Raw genomic sequence first — 20,891 nt, forward strand, 5'->3', positions numbered from 1 at the left:
GGGAGCTTGAGTCGCGCGCGGAACATCTCGAGCAGCTCATGGAGGCGCATGAGGCTCTGGGAATATTGATGCAGAGCGAGCAGGTCACGCCCGGCAACAGCAAGCCAGCCGCGCTCATTGAGCAGGCTCTCGGGGATCTCCCGTGGCTCAGTAGAACTGCGAGCACGCCAGCGCGCCGTTCTTCATGGCGAACCACCATGCGTTTGCGGACCAGGAGGATGCGCTGGGCGACCCGGCGTGTGCGCTGCTCCAATTCATGATCGCGGCGACGCCGAACCAGGCGCTGCCGAACCAGGCGCTCACGGAGGACCTCACGGAGAACTGTGCTGCGCACCTTGAGAAGATGCAGTCGACCTGGGAGCCGCGCTTCGTCAGTGGTCGTGGCACGATCTCCGGGCTTGTGAGCAGCGTCCCGGACGCCGCCAACCCCCTCAAGGCGAAGGCTGCGTTCATCCAAGTGCCCAACGGCGACTCGATGTCCCTTGAGCTCGTTTGGAAGCTGGGTTTCCGTATCCGGATGTGGCGTGGCACGGTCCAATTCCTGGCGACCGGCCGCAGTTCGAGGTCGAGATGCAGGGCAACTGGTACGAGGCCGCCGCGAGCGCCTCCCAGCCGCATCGTCTCATTTCCGCCGTCGGCTGGGCATCAGACTCGCCGGTGTCGGTTGCTCCCATCCCGCGCAGGCGAGTTGCTGGTATTCAACTTCACGTAGGTCCCGAAGAAGACGAAGAGGGAGGATGTGCTTGATGAGGCGCAGAAGTACGCCAACGCGACAGGCACCCAGTTGTTCTACACCAGCAACCTCGTGCATGATCTGTACTACCGGTACGGCTTCGATGAGGTCTCGGGTAACTTCCAGCAGCACAACTTCGGTCGCGGTGGCGAGGAGAACGATGGCGTCATAGCCAATGCTCAAGACGGCAGCGGGTACAACAACGGTTAGTCATAAGTAGCTTAGTGGAGAACGTGCAACTCATCCTTGTTGCAGCCAACTTCATGACTCCTCCTGACGGTCAGAACGGTCGTTGCCGGATGCACCTCTGGAATACTGCGAACCCGTACCGTGGCGGTGATCTTGAGGCTGGCATTGCGATCCACGAGCTCTCGCGCGGTCTCAGCACGCGTCTGGCGGGTGGTCCTGCCACCTCCGGCTGCCTCGGCTGGGGTGAATCCGGCGGCATGGGTGAGGGCTGGGGAGACTTCCTCGCCACCACCATCTGGAGCAATGCGGACTGCGCACCCCACCCTCAGCGAGGCGGCGATGCCTGCGTCCTGGAAGCCGATCCACTTGGGACAAGTTAGAGGCGATGGTTTCGGTTGAGTGTCGTGTTTGTTGTGCTCTCTAATACATCGACTCTAATACATCGATAGCATGTTTGTTGTTGACCATGCGCTTGAGTGCTTTTTGCACCGCGCGCGTGCGAGGAGTGGGAGGTGCGAATGCGTGGACTCGAGGACGGGTTCGCCGAGTCTGCAGAGCCTGCCAGCAGAGGCGATCACGAAAGAAATGGACGAGTGCGCCGCGTTGGGCGTACGCGGTCGCGTTTGATGTCTTCTGCCATAATTAGCTAAGTACTCGGGTCGTCGGCGTGAACGGTGGTCGCCAATAGTGTGCATGCGAGCATACAGTGCGCCGTTCACTTCCGCGTGCAACCACGTCCACCGAGTCGCCGCGGCGCGGCGCGGCGCCCACGAGGGATGAGCGTGCCGCACCACCCTCCCCGACCATATATCCCTGCACGCGAGAGACGAGCGTGCCCGCCCGCCACGTCCATATCTGGACGTGACCATATCCGGCCATATCCAGCGCCTCCGACCCGTCGCGCGCGCGACCCACACCGCCACCACCGCATTCCCCGCTGTCCAGTCCACCGGCGGTCGTACAGGTCGCCCGTCACCCAAGCCGCCCCGCATCCGCTGTTGTCCACGGTGCTACCGTTCCGCAGCGCCGCTTGGAGGGCGCTGCGGGCCAGAGGATGAGTGTCCCCGCTGTCGATGAGTCCCCTCCGAGTCTGCGGCCACCCGTCGCCGCTGCCCCCCACCCCTGCGCTTCGATAGTCACCCGTCACCCGTGTCAGTCCCTGCCACCCTCCACAGCCGACTGTTCCGCTTCGCGTTCGCTGCACGAATCCAGTGTGCACAAACGGCATCCCGTCGACTACTCACCCTAGTCTCGGGTCAATCCTCCTCTCAGTCATCTTTTTTGGGCAAGAGATCACACGAGAGGTTGGCACGCGGACTCGAGCATGACACAAGCCCCACGTAGACACACCAAAACACTGTTAAAAAGGCGTCGCTCAGGCCTGCCACGGCTTAGTTGCGTCCGCAGCGGGCAGGCGTGGCTTGAGCAGGGTGTGGAAGCTTGGTTCGCTCACAGAACCTCTCGCGCGAGTCCCTCGAAACCTCTCAGGCGAGTCCTTCGAGTTCAGCAATGGCGAGCACAAGCTACCGGGTGTCAATTATGCCATCGGCGGTCTCGGCAACCAGACACAACCCCATCGCGAAGAGCGTCGATGGGCTCGAATGCATGGACTCCAGGACGGGTTCGCCGAGTCGCGGGACACGCCGACGCGTGCTTCAAGGGACCCCGACTAGCACAAGGACGGTACATAGCGAGGAGTAGGGCGAGGAATAGGGAGATCTGCAGAGAGGAGAGGAGAGTCTACACGACTCCGGTGAGTATTACGGACCATCACCCACCACCCCCCTCACCCTGGCCTCTGAGTTACGCGCGCCCCGAACTTGACGCGCCCTGTTCTCGTTCAGCGCGCCCACCGCCTCGCCACCCATCCGCTCGCTTGGCCATCAGCATGCGCACCGGGCGCAGGAGCCGCGTTCAACGCGCCTGCGCCCCTCTAATTTCAAGTCATGCCCACTCGCCAAGTCTCCGTCCGCACCCCGATCGTCTTTGCTCGCAGTAGGCGGCCTCTCTGTCCAGTCACCACTCCAACCACCCACGCTCCCGCCGCCCTCCTCACGCCCTGGTCACGCGGAATCGCCGCGCGCTCGGTAACCTTACTAGTACCGCCCCCACTGCCTACGAGTTCGAGGTCGAGCGACCGCGCGACGTCAAACCCATCGCGCAGAGCGCGCCTGCGCACTTAGCCAAGCACCCAGAGGACGAACCGACGCTTGGGTGGATGGCCGCGAAGGGACGACTGGCGCAGACGGAGGAGAACTGGAACGACTCCCGTGAGTACCGAAGTCGCTCGCCCTCAACCTCCCTCTCCTCTGCGCCGGCGTTCCGCATATCCTTCCTCACTCGACCCGCCTCCACGTCCGCCATCTGTTCACGTCCGTACTCTGCACGTCAACCTCGAGCTACGCGCCCCCGTCCTCGTCCGACTCGCATCTGCCCGTTCAGCACGCGCCGGATGCAGGACTCTCCGCTCGGCGCGCCTGTGACCTCGCAGTGTCTCACCCAGTCGGCGACCCACCAACATGATCGCGCCGGCGTGCCCAGTAGTCCGTCCCTGTCTCCCCGAGTGCGCCGTGTTGGGCGCATGCAATTGCGTTCGATGTGGACGGGGGCGGCCACGATCAGCTACTGAGGTTCACGCAGGGACCCCAAGCTGAGTGAGCAACAACTGCACAGGTTGTACCGCTCGCCTGCCACTCCAGCCGCATCCCTGCAGAGCTCGGCAGCAAAATTCAGCCCGCAAGCATCCATTGTAACTCGGTTCGCCAGTTTCCTCTTCTCTGCGGCTCGCTCGTTCTTGATACTGTTGACAAGGCGGACCCCAGGCTCGCCGCACTCGATGCGTCCACACTGCTCCTGCGCTTCGCATGGTCGCGACTTCCCCGGCCTCGCCTTAAACCAAATGAGTTTCACATCGGACTTCAACTTCCGCGATAACCACTGGCTCCCGACTCTCGGTGCGCCTGCGAGGTCATCTCCGTCATTTCGTCATCTCCATCGCCTGCCGACGTCGTCTGCGGTGGTCGCTGCTAGCCATTCATCTTCGTCGACAATCCGCGGACATGCTCATGAGCTCACTCAGCAAATGCCTCGCAAGCGGCAAGGTCCCGACCGGTGCAGACTCGCCGCCTATGACGACTCGTCCGACAAGCAGCAGCCCAGTGAGCAGGTACCGGCGGGCAGGAACTGGCACATCGAGCGCGATGCCGTGACTAAAGCGAAGCGAAGCGGACGAGGCAGGGGATGTCGAGGCAGAGACACGCCGCGGCGAGCGAAACTCCGCGTAAGCCTCTCCGTTTGGCGCTGTGATACTCGCTCTGACCGTCCCATACGGGCTGACTAGGCGAGGGCACAGATGGCGCGAACGTGGGTGTGCGGACGTGCCGTACATGGTGGCTGACCGGTGAGTGGCCAGATGAGCAGTGAAGTCTGCATTTCCGGGCCAACGCGCCTGCCGGGCGCGTGCAGTCTCCAAACGGTCGAGTGCCGGACCGGGTGCTTTTCGGCATGCCAGTGTCGGAATGATGACGTGCGGGGACGGTTCAGCGGTACGCGACCTCTGTGCCGCGCTTGGTTTGGTCACTGACCTATGTGCAGTATGCGTCACCTCGCCCAACCGGGAGGATGTTCGCTGCGCTCGACCGGGGCCAAATACAAATGTCGGACTGATTCGGAGCTCATCAACCTTGCGCGGAGACACCGACTCACACGCAGAAGACGCGCAGAGTTGAGGGTGAGCACGAAGAGAGCCAGGAAGTCGGCAAGGGACACGATGAGCGGCCACGCAAGACTGCTCGGTAGGGAACGCATACAATGTGCGAGACGAAGGCCGAGAACAGATCGAGGAGAGAACGGGAGTGAGTGTCGACGCTGACCAGTGCATGTGGAGGCGCCGCTAACGTCGGTGGGCAGACCGGGATCGCGGCGGGCGAATACCAGCCCGTGAGCATCCCGTTTGGTGCCCTCTGACCGGGGCAAATGGGCTGGAGATTCGACCGGGCGAAGGCAGACGCGCCGTGAGCTCGTGCCGCGCAGCGATCGTCGAGGAAGGAAATGGTGATCGACAGCAAGTGCGCCCGACGCGTTGCGGTCGCGCGTGCAGCTTGACCGGGGCAGATCGTAACTTGACATATCTTCCAGGAGGCATCGTACAGGTTTATGGTTCGTACGTAGCACGGCACGCTGCGAGTCGGCGGCGCGAGTACTTGGCACTGGTTGGCCGGGACACCCGTGCTCGGCATCTGCTAACCAAGACTGCTAGCTTTTCTGCTCGGAACCGGATCGGAAACGGACAAACATACCCTATGAGATATGGCTGGGCACCCGAGTGCGTCTCGTCGTTGACTGACCGGCGTGGATATACCGCTGACGTCGGTGACCAGACCGGATACTGCGACGAATGTGTATCCGCGCATGAGCGCTGAGTCGACCGGGGGTAGGCGGATATGACGCGAGCTTCGGTAGTGCAGCGATCGTTGAGGGTGAATGACCGGTAAGTCATCCGGTAAGCGGTACGATCTGCGCGTCCAGGCCACGCGCCCTGACGGGCGCGCGAGTGTTGCGCGCGCAGGCTGTTCGGGGCAGCCCAAGTCGGAACCAAGATCGGCGTGGAGGTGGACCCCCGCGGCCGCATCGTGATCGACGACGAGTACATCACGTCCATCTCTGCCGTGAGGTGCATGGGCGACGCGACCTTCGGGCCCATGCTCGCGCACAAGGCCAAGGAGAGCATCGCGGCGGCAGAGTGCATCAAGGCGGGGCACGGGCACATGAACTACCGCGTGATCCCGGGTGTCGTGTACGTGCACCCGGAGGCGGCGTGGGTAGGGAAGACAGAGCAGGAGTTGAAGAAGGCGGCAGTGCAGTACACCGCCGGTAGGTTGCCGTTCCAGGCGAACTCGCGCGCGAACGCGGGCGCGGGCGCGGGCGGGCGGGTGAGTTCCTCGCGGAGAAGGAGGACTGACTGCATCCTGGGGCTCGTGCTCGAGTGCGGCGCGAGCGCGGAGGACGTCGCGAGGACGCGCCACGCGTACCCGACCTCAGTGAGGTGTTCAGGGAGGCAATGATGCCTGTGTCCTCGAAGCCGAACCACTTGAGGAGCACAGGGGTCAGTGGAATGTGGAGGGCATGCTTGCTGCGAAGATCGAGAGTGCGAGGCAGGTAGTCCCTAGCTACTTACCCTATCCTTGTTGTCGGCACGAGCATCTAGGGTTTTGCTGAAGCTGCAGTAATGTCTACTCTGTGTAAATTGAGAACATTGCTAGCTATGAAGACGAGTGATGAGTTACAACTAGATGCAAATTGGGCAGGGATTGACACTGCAAATGTAACCGTCATCGAGGCAGAGGGTGCATAGTTCATCGCCACAGCTGCTCTCGACGTCATCCTCCATACTCTCCACCCATTCCTTCTCCGCAGTCGCAAAATCCTCGCCCTCAACATACTTCTGCCAGGTGGAGGCAAGGCGGGTACTCGTAACGAAGGCGATGCCAGCCTGCGCGAAAGGCGGAACATCTTCCTTCCGATCCGAGCTGTAATCGAGCAGACTCGTGCCATGGTCGTGCTCAGGCATCCACGCGATCATCGTGTTGGGAGCCTGGCATACCTTGATGCCATAGACTGCCTCGTAGAAACTCCCTCCTGTCATACCCTTGCGGCGAGAAGTCGTCCATGAGAACGCCCATTTCTGGGGCTGTTTCTCTCGATGAATGGCGCTACAAGATATGCATCAGGACCGATCCAAGGAAATGGTGTAAGAGCACTTACCGCGCATAGTTACAACCAGCCACACCTGCAGGTGGTGCGAGTTCGGCATCATTGAACTCGACGTACTCGTCTCCGCACTCCACCATATAGATGCCTTTCGACTCCCGCGACTTCGAATTGGCGTCCATGCGACCCATCGAATTCTCGGAAAGGTACGACTCGAACGGAGCGAGGACCTCCTCAGGAAGGTGCGACTGGATCAGATTCCAGAAGAGAGCAAATACTGATGATACGCGGAAGTCGTGCTCCCGTATGAATTCTGCGGTGTGTTTGGAGGAGCGGAGGTTCCGAGCCCAGTCGTACAGAGGGTGGCTGCGAGAACCAGCAGTGTAGCCGAGAAGCACAAGCTTCCCCGGGTCCTCGAGCTGGTGCACAAGTGTCAATAACGAGCACAAATGAGACTCAAATATTGCCTGCTCACCCTGACTGATCTTCTCATATCAGCCGACTGCTCTGTCTCGCCATTTGCGTATGCCAGAACCTTCTTGTCCTTACAGAAGTCCCGGATTATAATCATGACGACCTTGCCTGTTTTCCTGTCCCGAAAAACTACACTCTCCTCCTCGTGCACAATGTGTGCGAGCTTCGAGGGGTCCTCCACGGCAATAGGGTGCCGTGTGTGGCGCCTGTCCGCCTGCTTGCCCTCCTCAATTCGAGGTCTCCACTGCTCGGCTGTCTCGGGCGACTCAGCAACCCACCAATGGTAGTCGGGGTATGGCTTGGTGAGTGGGTCAACAAAAACCTCTGTCGTGTTCTCGTCGAGCCAGGCTGCCTTGCCGGCCTCATCTAGCCTCCGCAGGTGCAGGCGCGCAGCGAGATCCCTGCACATCTCCTCCCGCACTTGGGTGTTCTGCTTACGCAGGACAAGGGCCTGCTCGAGTTGATTCGGAAGTTGCTGGGCCCGGGTATGAGCACACCATCCCAAGAAACCAGCAAAGAGGTCGCCTGCGGGGGAAGGAATGCCAAGGGAGGCGAGTCGAAAGTGTAGTAAAGCTGTGAGTTGTAGGCGGGGATAGGGATTGCTCGAACGAGCAAGTAACTCGAGAGCAGCCGCATCGCCACTGATGTCTTCGATGAGAGCGGAGTATGCTGCTTTCCGGGCCTCTTTCTTTTCTTTCCGCGAAGGCATCGTGAGCCCTGAATGCAGATGAATGAGCTCTGCGTGAGCGGAGCCAGTGGGCGCACCGCTGTCCTGAGCCAATATTGTTTGGCTCAAGGAACATGGTATATACCTCTATTTCCTTTCTATTGATATGACCTGTTACCAGACTACTCATTCACAGCACAGCCCCCTGCAGTGCATAGCCATGGTCATGTGAGACTAGTCTAGAAGGTCACGTGGGCTTTGAGATTGCAGTGTGACTGGTGGCATAGTCATGAGTACAGCATGAGCACAGCCACGCACAGCCTACGCACAGCCCCCGGACTGGTTAGGGCCTGCTGGGCAATCCACATGTTGTCTCAGAGTACAGCCTCCAGATGTATTTCAAATAGGATACAAGGCAGTGCTAGATACTGACTTGTGATTGGCTGACCCATGTCATATGGCAGTACAGGCTGTACCACATGAGTCGCTTTGAAGTACATAGCTGTGTTCATGACTAAGGATGAGTAAGGACTGACTAAGTAGTGTAATCTGTATGAGTAAAGCTGTTCCCCACATGTATATAAGGCCCCCAGTTTTCCATGGATGAGGCAGTCAAGTTCTCCCAGATTCTCAGTGTAGATCTTGTGAGCTGCTGCTCTGCAAGTTAGTAACATAAGCTAACAAGCGGCATCCTAGTGTGCAATATACTACAGTTCAGCTTAACAGTCTATTGTGTGACTTCAAGCCCCTGTTAGTGCCTCTAGTGATTCTTGATCGGTAAGCTGTTTACCTTAATCAGCAACTCTTGTAGTCACGTCTCAGTCACGCACGTCACTCGTATCCACGTATTCCAGTCCAGTGGGTAGGCTAGTGGTTAGTCTATCCATTCAGCACGTCACGTCACTTCAACGAGATCAGCCAAGTTATAGTGTGTAAAGGCAATTCAATTGCTGTGGTAAGTAAAAACAACTGTACTTGCTAACAAACTTTACAGTACTACCAACACTCAACCAACCCCCTCTACAACGAACAACTGTGATAGCCCGGTATTGCTCATACCCGGTGAACCGCAGCAGAAACACATTCTGACCTGACATCAGTGGAGCCCACCGCGAGGGGGAAAACCTATTGAGTATTACCATTGCTGTGAACATTAACTAAGTACAGTTCATCGCCACAGCCAGTACTCAACTCATCAACCCTCTCCATTGGGGAACATATAGGCAATTACTGCTTATAGACCACACAATTCCCACGATCACCAGCACTGCAGCGACAATGGCGAACTTAACAGGTGTACCAGCATTGCCCATGCCTGGGAGCAAGAGCGCTCCCAAGAAGTTCAAAGGGAAGTATACTGAAGTGAAACTCTTTATCCAGCACTATGAACGTATCTGTGCCAAGCTTGGCATAGACTCAGCAAAGGAGCAAATTGAGAATCTGCCTCAATATTGCAACCGTCGAGTACAGAACTTCGTTGAGAGTCTACCATCATACCGTGCCGCGGTAGCGAACTGGGATACTTTCAAGGCTGATGTTCTCAAGTACTTTGATGCTGACCGAGATGATCGAAGGTACAAGGTGAAGCACCTTGAAGCGTATGTATTGAAAGCCAGGAAGAAGTCAATGATCAAGAGTCTAGGAACATGGCGAGAGTACACAAGGGACTTCCTAACTATCTCAGGATGGTTAAAGAACAAGGGTCGCATTTCATCTGATGATGAGGCTCTCTATTTCTGGAAAGGAATCCCTCGTGCTTTCCGCCAAGTTCTAGAGCCACGACTGTTGGCATCCCAGCCAACCTATGACTTATCAAAGCCATTCAGTATGAGCGACGTGAACCAGAAGGCCGAAGCATTGCTCCAGCGCAACCGCTTCGACAGTGATAGGCTCCCGTCAGATGACGAAGATGATTCTAACTCAGATTCTGATTCAGATGACAGTGATACTGACAGTTCCAGCAACTCAGATAGTGACACTGAAGAGGAATCCAAGAAGAAGACTACTTCTAAGAAGAAGCGTAAGCTTACTAAGAAGAAGCCTGCACATAAGGATCCTGACACAGATGAAGAGGATTCTACCGACCGCAAGAAGGTACAAGCCGCACAGCGAAAGGCAGCTCGAGAAGATGCAAAGAAGAATGGTGAAGTGGAGGATCTCATCCGTCAGATGAATCGAATGTCAATCAATGACCCAGAATACAAGATATTGTATTTTCGGGCTTGCACAATGAGCCCATTGGTTGCATCGATCCTCACACCGCCTGGACGACCTAGCATGAGTATGGCCAGCCAATCTATTGCTGGCACAGCTGGTAACGATAATAAGCCAAGTATGCCGCAAGGTGTTACTAGGCCACCGATGAAGTGTTACGGATGTGGTGGAAGCGGACATGGTATCGGAACTTGCCCAGAGATTAACACTCTCATTGCCCAAGGTGCTATTGCACGAGATGGGTCCGGGCGGCTCGTCATGAAAGACGGGTCGCGCATTTTCCGAAACATGGACGAACCATTCACCATAGCTATCCGGCGACAATCGACTCCGAGCTCTCACTTCATTATGACCGAGCCGAAGCAGTCATACTGCTCGCATGCTATATCGAAGAGTATGATTCGGAGGACGAGCCGGTACAGGTACGGAACATTCAGACGGATGAAGGAGAGGATGGTTTCGCATTCGGAGCCGAGCGTACAGCTAAATCTACACGCGACGCACGTGAACGTGTAACTAGGAATCCTATCGTGCCACCAGTCACTGTACAGGAGAAGATTGGTAAGACTAAGCCAGCTAGTAGTGGACCAGACAAACGTGACGTACCTCCACATCTACCATCCGCATCACAGCCCGCGCCCGACGCAACGCGAACTTCCGCCCGACTACGCGGCGAGCAAGCTCCTCCGATCCCAGTGCATCGGGGGGACAGAGTCATGCAGCCGACGCAGCCGACTCAGCACGATCGCGTGGGTAGCGAGCCCCCACTCGCATGGAAGACCGCGAGGCCCATAGACGTAGCGGCCCGGCAGTTCGATGCAAGTGATGATGACGCTATCATGGAAGACGCACCATCAGCACGATCGCCGGAGAAAGAGAACGAATCCACTGCACGTACCGAAAAGGAGAAGACAACTAAGCATGAACCTGTGAAGCGCATCCCGCGCCAGAATCAGGTACAAGCTCAGGTCGACCCCTGGCAGGTTCTGGCCAAGGTGTTGAACACTCCGGTGACCTTGCCAGTCGGTGAGATATTTGGGGTCTCGAAGGACCTGACTCACAATCTTCAGGAGGTCTTGAAGCCCAAGCCGGCCGCGAAGAACGTTGTAGCGGCAGCGTTTGTCCCCTGATCGAAAGGCGCGTTAATTTATCTGCGACTAGAAGTGGATGAACGCCCCGTGACGGCGATCATCGACACCGGATCTCAGCTAAACATCGCCAGTCGAACGCTCTGGAAGACTCACCTTAATCGCCCAATGGACGTCACCCGATCGTGTCAGATGAATGACGCGAACGGAGGGGCGGGAGCCCTGCGTGGACTGGTCGAGAATGTCGTCTTGAAGTGCGGTCGCGTCCCGACGTACGCGAACCTATACATCGGCGACAAGGTGCCGTTTGACTTGCTGCTCGGACGACCCTGGCAGCGCGGTAACTACGTGAGCATTGACGAACGCGAAGACGGAACATACCTGTTGTTTAAGAACAACCAAATGGAAGTTCAGCACGAGATCCTCGTAATGCCCGATGGCATTAATCCCGGATGGTCGTATGAGCCCGCGGTATGGCTCGGAAAGGATGGGAAGGTGCCAGCCGGCCCGACGGACGCGGAACCGTCCACCGTGCTTGCTTGTGGCAGCCCCGCCGCGCTGACCTCCTATGCCGAGCAGTGGCAAGCCTCGCGTGAGTCAGAAAAAGGAGACGTACTATACGACGACTTACCTGATCAATTGAACGCACCCGCGAGCCCTGACGAAGACACTAAGGTTGGGTGGTTCGATCCCAACCTCCTGACGCGACAACTGTATGGCCTCGTGCGGTCCGCACGCGAGCAAGCGACCCTCGAGCCTAAGGAGCAAATGACTCACCGGTGCGGAGCGCACAGCTTCGCGGACTGCCCCGCAAAGCTCTCCGAAGCCAAGCGCAGTTCAATAAGTCAGCTCGACAGAAGATGGGACGACTTACATGATGCCAATACCCCAGAACGAACTTCCGCCAATCCCATCGCTCCCGACATTCGCGCAGCGGTCCACTTGACATTAGCAAGTCGGATTCGCAATCTCGATGGCCACAAAGAAGGCCGCCTAGCTCAATCCGGTATGGGCAGTGGAGAGATGGACGCCGAGGTTAATGAGCAGCTAGGAAGAGGAGGCGGCTTGATATTGAGGGACCAGGGACTGATAACGTGTCCCCTATGCCGAGGAACACGCCTGCGAACGTTGACGAAGAGGCGCAAGATGAGCGCGCAAGCCGTATCCAGCAAGCAGAATTCAGAGCAAAGCGAGAAGAGATGAAGGAGGACGAGTTTGAGAGCGAAGACGACCGCGCGAGAGAGAAGTCGCCAGCAGACGCCGGCACCGAGACAGCGGTGCAAGTCGATCGAGGAACGGACGTATCGGAGAAGATCTGGCTGGGCCCAGGAGATCGCAGATTCGATCTGCAGGCGCCCGTGGCTGTGGCGCGACGCGCGCTGGCTCTCTCTCTCCCTGCGACCTCTACCAGTACCCTCGATTCTCGACATGACTCCGCGCTCACGACCTCAAATCGTTACGGGACCATGGGACGACATCGGTTAGGAGTTAGGGGAGGGATAAACGGCTTAGGTGAGCACCTCCCGCTTTGGTATTTAGCTCGCGCGAGCGAGCACCTTCGTCCACAACCCAAGTCCATCCCCCGTCCTCCACGCCCGTCATGGCTTATCCACGCGGCCCGTCCGGTGTCTCTCTCCCTCCCATCGACCAGATCTTTGAGATCGACCGTCTCCCCGAGTTCGCGCACCAGGACCAGGTCCTCAACGTGGTCCCCTTCAGCCAGGTTGTCCCCGTTCCGCCGGGCCTGCCACGCGGGTACATCCCGCCGCAGGACCTGTTCCACAGCATGGACCGCGACCGGTTCAGCTCGGACGTCGTACGCCCCCATCCCTCCTCCGTCATCTCGACCAAGAACGCGCAGGTGCGCGGAGAGCTCGTCGACACGAACGGAAACGAGGTCACGATCGTAACGCTGGACGACGCGGCCATTACCTACCAGCAGCCAGGCGAGAGCGGAACCAACGCAGCCGGTGTACGCGTCGCCGCCTTCATCTCGAAGAACCCTAACGAGCCCAAGCAGGTCGTCACCCCGGGCATCCGCAAGGCCGACTATCCCTTCCATCGCCAGGCGCAGGAGATGCGCGCCCGTCTGCTCGATCCACGCGCACACCTCGCGCCTACCCTGCACTCTAGCACGAACCCGTCGCACATCTACCCGCCCGGACATCCGATGCACGCAGCCCATGGTTTCCCTGTAAGTGACGACCCCTTCGCCAACTTCAAGCTACACTTACACGAGCTTGCGAAGGACCCGCCGCCGCCTCTTCCGCGTGCGCGTTCGCGCCGCGGCGGCGTGCCTCCTGCGCTCGCGCCGCGCAAGCCGTCGGGCTCGCGCACTCCGCGTAACCAGCCGCAGGCCCCGGCCTTCGTCCCACGTCCCCAGGCTCCGGCCTTCGTCCCGCGCCCCCATCCCAACTCGTATGCGCAGGCCGTGCAGCCTCCGCGCGCGACCACCTCTACTACGGCTATGGCCCCCGCCCCCGGAGCGCCTCCCATCGACCCCTATCACCTCTACGCCGGACGCACGCCCTTCCGCCTCCCTCTTCCGGACTCGGACCCGGCCCCTCGCCCAGTTCGACTCGGCTCACCGCTGTTCGCGAAGGCCGTCAACGACCTGCGCCCGAACCCATTCATGGACGAGGGTACCGTCTTGAAGACCACGTCCACGGCCCCTTCCTCGCTGCCTCCGCCTACGCCTTCGCCGGTCCCCTCGATTGCCAGCCGCCGTCCTCCTGCGCCCGCTAACTCACCGCAGTTGCAGTACCCCGGCGACGAGGTAGTGCCACGCGCTGGGTCCGCCGCACTCTCCTCGCATCCGTCCATGCCGGATCTCGAGACCGTGCCGCCGTCAAGTGACGAGGAAGACATGGTACTCGTATCGGACTCCGAAGACCTCGAAGCAAACAAGGCGGACGCGCCGAAGGCGCGTGCTCGCCGCCATTTCAGCACACTCTCAAACGTCGACGAGCTCGACTCCGACGGCGTGGTCATTGACAAAGAGGACCTACCGGGTGGTAAGTCCGACCCTGCCTTCGAAGTCACATCCGCTAATGGTTGGCCTCCGGTGCACGTAGAAGACGTCGGCGCGAAGCCCGAAATGACGTTCAAGGAGCTCTTAGAAAAAGCCGAAGAAGAGTTCGAGCCCCACAATGAGATCGAGTCCGACTACGATACGGACCGTGACGCCATCCCACCTTACAAGGTACGAAGACATCCAAACATGGATGTCATCTACGAGAAACTGACGTTCACCCTCGACAACGCCACTCACCCGATGGACACGCAAACTCGCGACGCCGTACGAATCGCGCTTGTCAAGGCCTTTCGCGCCGCCCGTGCGCGCGGTCGCCACGACGGTATGCGCGAGGCCCGCAAGCGAGAATGGATGACGCACCCGGACAGTGACTTCGTGCAAGTTGCGAAGCGCGGCAAGTACAAGAAACACCTCGGGCACTTTCGTGGCAACCCGATGTTGCATAAAAGGGAGCGCGAGCAGCTGTGTGAGCTACACGCGTATTTCTCTCGCTACCGCACTGCTGATCCGCAACGCAATGGACTCGACGACACCGACACTATCCTCGCCCTCATCGACACCTCGCTCAAATACAACGCGGCGGGCGAATACGGCATCCTGCTGCACTCGCAATGCATGCAGAACGTGTTCGGCGCGCCCGGCGAGTACTCCGCCTACTCCATTCATAACTAGGCTGGAGCTCGACGTCGCGCTCACCCTGCTGTACGTCAACTTCCTTGGTATCAACCTGGTCACGGTAACTTACGATTCTGGACAGAGATCTCGTGCTCGGACGTACGGCGATCTACTACGACTGACAATATACATTCAAAAGGCCAACTTCGTTCTTCCGCCTCAGTACGATTTGTCTTGTGCTTCGACTTATGATTGGTGTTACGAACTGACTTCTCCTTCGATTCTGATGTATCTTTTCGTGACTGTAACTCTTTCAGTGCTTAGACGCGAGCACGAGTATTCGTGGCATGCCCCCAAAAGCGTGCCGGGATGCTCGTGCCTCGCAATTATGTTTATCTCTTATGGTTCGACTTGTATGTATACTTCTGCTTTGAATTGTGTGTATGCCTCGGTTTTGACTCGCGCCTCGGTTCCGACTCTTACGAACTATATGTGGTGTACGATATTAGGCTTGCATTCTCGACTCAGTCGTAGTGTACAAGTCTGCGATGTAAATTCCTCGAAAAGCCCCGAATATATTGGCCGTATTCGGTACTCCGCGTGTGCGCAGCGACTCGACTCGACCAATATAGGTGCACAAGAACTAGCTATGGAACGAGAGCTTTGTGGTCCACCACATACCCAGAATCCCGCAACCTCTGCAGACCTCGCACATGTCAAACTTGGCAATCTCCCGAGTACCTTCGCACGTCGCCGCCTCTCTCGACACGTCAACCCGACAACTCGCCACTTCACCCAACCAGGCAACTCCTCGACGCGCCTAGAGACAAGTAAGTTGCTCGCATGTGTCAGCTCGGCTAAGCAGGGCGTACCAAGCTCTGTGCAATGCCCACCGTACAGTGCAACTTCCGCCCAACGCACACGCCCACCAGTCTCAGCTTCCGAATCGACTACGACACCCGGATATGCGACCGCGAGTCAGTATGAACGTGAGAACGAAAGCATGGAACTCACAGATGAATGGCTGGCGTATGTGGGTTTGATAACGGTCGACCACGAGCAATGGGAGGAACAAGAGAGTCGCACCAACGACCACGACACGTTCGTCAGCTCGCTGAACTTAGACGCCGACGAAGAGCTACTTGCCTTTTACGGTAACGAAGTCTTGGGAGCTTACAAACGCGTTGACCGACGAGTGAAGCCTGTACCGGGAGTATTCCCAGAGGATGCACGAGTCGAACGACGCATCCCGGAAGATCCGCTAGCCTCGTTAGAGCCATTACCCATCCATCCGCCCGACTTCACGCCAGGAACACGCCTTACGGTTGAGCATTTGGAAGAGATGAATATCAATCCGAAGGGCTTTCTGTGGCCAGAAGAGGAGAAGCTTTTTCAGCACATCCTCAAGCTTAACGAGAAAGCCTTAGCTTTTGAAGAAGCTCAGCGGGGAACATTCCGAGAAGACTACTTCACTCCATACATAATTCCAGTGGTTCCGCATGAACCATGGGAATTTGCCAATATCCCGATCCCACCTGGGATCAAAGAGAAAGTCATAGCCCTGCTAAAGGAGAAGATTAATGCAGGAGTCTATGAGCCTAGCCAATCATCCTATCGTTCGAGATGGTTCTGTGTGGTTAAGAAGAATGGCAAACTTCGTATTGTCCATGACCTTCAACCTTTGAACAAGGTATCAATTCGAGACGCTGGTCTACCACCAAAAGTAGATGACTTTGTTGAAGATTTTGCTGGACGGAAGTGCTACTCAGTGTTTGATCTGTTTTGGGGATTTGATGCTCGAAAAGTTCATCCCATGAGTAGAGACATGACATCGTTTCAGACACCGTTAGGTCTTCTTCGCATCACGTCGCTACCAATGGGATTCACCAACTCACCTGCTGAGTTCCAGAAGTGTATGGCCTTCATCTTGCAGGATGAAATCCCAAACATAGCCAACATCTTCATAGATGATCTACCTGTTCGAGGACCCGCAACAGACTATCCAGATGAGAATGGCAACCCAGAAGTATTGAAAGCCAATCCAGGCATTCGGCGCTTCATATGGGAACATGCAAATGATGTCCATCGTGTCATGCATCGTGTAGGACATGCAGGTGCAACCTTCGCACCTAACAAAGCTCAAATCTGTCGCCCCGAAGTTGTGATTGTAGGACAGACATGTACACCTGAGGGCAGATTACCAGAGTCAAACAAGGTTGATAAGATTCTTAACTGGCCAGTTCTACAGAGTGTTCATGACATTCGGGCTTTCTTGGGCCTATGTGGAACAGTCCGGATATGGATTCACAACTACTCTAAGGTAGCTCGTCCACTGACACAGCTGTTGCATAAGGAGACAGATTTTGAGTGGACAGATGGCTGTCAGGTAGCCTTTGATGCTCTGAAAAGTGCAGTAACATCAGCACCAGCTCTACGACCTATTGACTATAGCTCAGACAATCCTGTCGTACTATCCGTTGACTCTAGCAAGTATGCAGTTGGCTTCATCCTATCACAATACGATGAAGCCGGACGCAAGAGACCTGCCCGATATGGGTCAATCCCAATGTCAGAGCGAGAGTCACGCTATTCTCAGCCAAAGCTGGAGCTGTATGGACTGTATCGTGCCTTACGAGCCTACCGCTTATACCTCACTGGAGTGCAAAACCTAGAGGTGGAAGTGGATGCAAAGTATATCAAAGGCATGCTCAATGAGCCAGACCTACAGCCTAACGCAACCATCAATCGATGGATACAAGGAGTATTGCTCTTTACCTTCAAGCTCATCCATGTACCTGCAGAGCGACACAAAGGTCCAGATGCTTTATCTAGACGTCCACTAGCGGATGGAGAGGATACTGAAGAAGAGGACGACTCATGGCTAGACGATATTGCCTTGAACATAGAAATTCAGGAGCACCATCGCCAGCTAAAGTATGAGTGCATCCCATCCTATGCTGCACTATTGAGTCAGAGTCATGGCCATGTGTTCATCTCTGCCAACACCAAGGCAGATAGGCTTCTATTTCAGTATAGGAAGTTCCTCACATCCACTGAATTACCTCTCTTAGACACACAGCAAGCCAAACGACGCTTTATCCAGAGTGCAAGTCGTTTCTTCATGAGGAATGAAAAGATGTACCGACGTAATGGTACCCAGCCTCCACGTCTAGTGATCATGAAGGCTGAGAAGAGGTTGGAAATTATGACCCAAGCTCATGAAGGACTTGGCCACCGAGGAGAGCAAGCTGTGATGCATACTGTCAAGGAAAGGTTCTATTGGCCAAGCATGTGGAATGACATTCATCATCATGTAAGCTCGTGCAAGCAATGCCAGATCCGCAGTGTTCGCAAGGTTGAGGTACCACTGGTGATTTCCACCCCTGCCACTATATTTGTTAAGATCTATCTAGACATTATGGAGATGCCTAGAGCAAAAGGATTCAAGTATATCATTGCGGCTCGAGATGATTTATCAAGAGCTAGTGAAGGTAAATCCTTGAAGAATAAGAAGGCAAAATCAGTAGCAGCCTTTTTCTTTGAACAGATCTTGTGCCGGTATGGTGCTGTTGGTGAAGTGGTAACTGATAATGGCTCTGAGTTCAAAGAAGCCTTTCAGAAATTGATGAAGCGATATAAGTTGCCACAAATCAAGATATCCAGCTACAACTCTAAAGCTAATGGAGTTGTAGAACGAGGGCACTTCATTATTCGTGAGTCAATCCTCAAGACTTGTGAAGGCAATGCAGACAAATGGCCCGACTATGTTCACCATGCGTTCTTCACTGATCGCGTGACTGTTAGTCAATCTACTGGATTCTCTCCCTACTATTTGTTGTATGGAGTACACCCAGTCCTCCCTTTTGATCTGGCCGAAATGACTCTGTTAGTAGATGGATTCCATGCAGGAATGTCTACCAGTGATCTGTTAGCATTACGAATCAAGCAGTTGATGAAGAAGCCAGATGATGTTGCACGTGCGGCACAACTGCTGAAACATACACGCTTGCGTTCTAAGGAAGTCTTTGAGCGACGCTATCAGAGGAGATTGAACAGAAAGGTGTATGAGCCTGGCGACTTGGTCTTGGTGCGTAATAAGGCAGTCGAACAGAGTGCCGACCGAAAGCATCACCCAAGATACCTAGGGCCTTTTAGTGTCGTCCGCCAGACAAAAGGAGGTTCATATGTTCTATCCGAACTTGATGGTGCAGTGTGGAGACAGGGAATTGCAGCATTCCGACTTCTCCCATTTGTGTCAAGAGAACAGATTGAAGAATTGAACTGGGCCGATGATGATGAAGACCTGGATATGGATGAAGATGAAGAAATTGAGGATGATGAGGAGTATGATGAACAAGAGCATAGTGAAGAGGAGATGGAAGATGAAGATGAAGAGTAGGACTTTTTTCTTTTTTTATGGCCAGGGATGCAGAGTGCAACTGGGGACAGTTGCATTTTCTTTGTGCCGTCCAGATGTCCTGAGCCAATATTGTTTGGCTCAAGGAACATGGTATATACCTCTATTTCCTTTCTATTGATATGACCTGTTACCAGACTACTCATTCACAGCACAGCCCCCTGCAGTGCATAGCCATGGTCATGTGAGACTAGTCTAGAAGGTCACGTGGGCTTTGAGATTGCAGTGTGACTGGTGGCATAGTCATGAGTACAGCATGAGCACAGCCACGCACAGCCTACGCACAGCCCCCGGACTGGTTAGGGCCTGCTGGGCAATCCACATGTTGTCTCAGAGTACAGCCTCCAGATGTATTTCAAATAGGATACAAGGCAGTGCTAGATACTGACTTGTGATTGGCTGACCCATGTCATATGGCAGTACAGGCTGTACCACATGAGTTGCTTTGAAGTACATAGCTGTGTTCATGACTAAGGATGAGTAAGGACTGACTAAGTAGTGTAATCTGTATGAGTAAAGCTGTTCCCCACATGTATATAAGGCCCCCAGTTTTCCATGGATGAGGCAGTCAAGTTCTCCCAGATTCTCAGTGTAGATCTTGTGAGCTGCTGCTCTGCAAGTTAGTAACATAAGCTAACAAGCGGCATCCTAGTGTGCAATATACTACAGTTCAGCTTAACAGTCTATTGTGTGACTTCAAGCCCCTGTTAGTGCCTCTAGTGATTCTTGATCGGTAAGCTGTTTACCTTAATCAGCAACTCTTGTAGTCACGTCTCAGTCACGCACGTCACTCGTATCCACGTATTCCAGTCTAGTGGGTAGGCTAGTGGTTAGTCTATCCATTCAGCACGTCACGTCACTTCAACGAGATCAGCCAAGTTATAGTGTGTAAAGGCAATTCAATTGCTGTGGTAAGTAAAAACAACTGTACTTGCTAACAAACTTTACAGTACTACCAACACTCAACCAACCCCCTCTACAACGAACAACTGTGATAGCCCGGTATTGCTCATACCCGGTGAACCGCAGCAGAAACACATTCTGACCTGATACCGGTCAGACAGCCATATGGGAAACGACCAAAGCCCTCTGGGCACAGAAAGACTTACCCTGGCCATCCCCTCTAACACTGCCGGACGTCCTGGGAGTTGGCCTGAAGACCTGGACCAACCCAGGATCTAAGACGGTCCGGCATGGCGCCTCGCGCCTGTGGCGAATACTGATCCCGGAGGCGGCATTCCTAATCTGGAAGTTACGCTGTGAACGGGTAGTGGGACATGCGGAACAGCCGAACTGGATGCACTCAGAGGCAGAAATAGTAAACCGATGGTCCTTCGCCCTCAATGAGAGACTACATAAGGAGATTACAATGACACATCGCCGTTTTGGAAGGTCAGCCCTACCACGCAGTAAAGTACTAGACACTTGGGGCGGTACGCTGCATAACGAGATAAGCCTTCCACAAGACTGGACCCAATGGCCCCGGGTTTTAGTGGGTATTAACCTGCACACGATTCGTGAGCAGGCGAATGAGTCCCACACTGGTCGGGAACCCGACCGTGCGTAAACGCATTTTCTCCCTGGATGCACTTGCGGGGGAACCCGCTAGCTGGCTGGACGCCCGGGCTAACCAATTGTTAGTTGCGGCCGCCCATTTCTAAGCCCTCCAAAAAAAAAAAAAAAAAAATGTAACGGTGTTAACAAGGTACTACAACGGGGTTGTAGTCGTTTGTAGAGCCATTCTAATGCCG

At 55.7% G+C, this 20,891-nt stretch overlaps 4 protein-coding genes across 4 annotated transcripts; 3 read left to right on the forward strand and 1 right to left on the reverse strand.

The window, feature by feature from the left end:
* Positions 1-6,150: 6,150 nt before the first annotated feature.
* Positions 6,151-7,873, reverse strand: B0H18DRAFT_1054291 (uncharacterized protein). The gene is made up of 3 exons (XM_048031026.1): positions 7,107-7,873; positions 6,686-7,050; positions 6,151-6,633 (listed from the first exon to the last, which is right to left on the reverse strand). Exons 1-3 carry the CDS (start codon positions 7,812-7,814, stop codon positions 6,210-6,212), a joined length of 1,497 nt encoding a protein of 498 aa, XP_047885412.1. The 5' UTR covers positions 7,815-7,873; the 3' UTR covers positions 6,151-6,209.
* Positions 7,874-14,171: 6,298 nt separating this feature from the next.
* B0H18DRAFT_961118 (uncharacterized protein) lies at positions 14,172-14,780 on the forward strand (the record flags this gene model as incomplete). The annotated part of the gene is made up of 1 exon (XM_048043033.1): positions 14,172-14,780. The coding sequence occupies one exon, from the start codon at positions 14,172-14,174 to the stop codon at positions 14,778-14,780; it is 609 nt and encodes a 202-aa protein (XP_047885413.1).
* A 442-nt stretch (positions 14,781-15,222) lies between these two features.
* Positions 15,223-16,260, forward strand: B0H18DRAFT_942631 (uncharacterized protein; the record flags this gene model as incomplete). Its single annotated transcript, XM_048041886.1, has 1 exon — positions 15,223-16,260. A coding segment is annotated over exon 1 (888 nt), but the record flags the coding sequence as incomplete, so codon positions are not given.
* Positions 16,261-20,245: 3,985 nt separating this feature from the next.
* On the forward strand, positions 20,246-20,707 carry B0H18DRAFT_890149 (uncharacterized protein; the record flags this gene model as incomplete). The annotated part of the gene is made up of 1 exon (XM_048041294.1): positions 20,246-20,707. A coding segment is annotated over one exon (462 nt), but the record flags the coding sequence as incomplete, so codon positions are not given.
* Positions 20,708-20,891: the final 184 nt, after the last annotated feature.

The sequence above is a fragment of the Fomitopsis serialis genome, assembly GCF_022376445.1.
Source record: "Fomitopsis serialis strain Sig1Antser10 chromosome Unknown B0H18scaffold_242, whole genome shotgun sequence".
NCBI classification, from domain to species: domain Eukaryota; kingdom Fungi; phylum Basidiomycota; class Agaricomycetes; order Polyporales; family Fomitopsidaceae; genus Fomitopsis; species Fomitopsis serialis.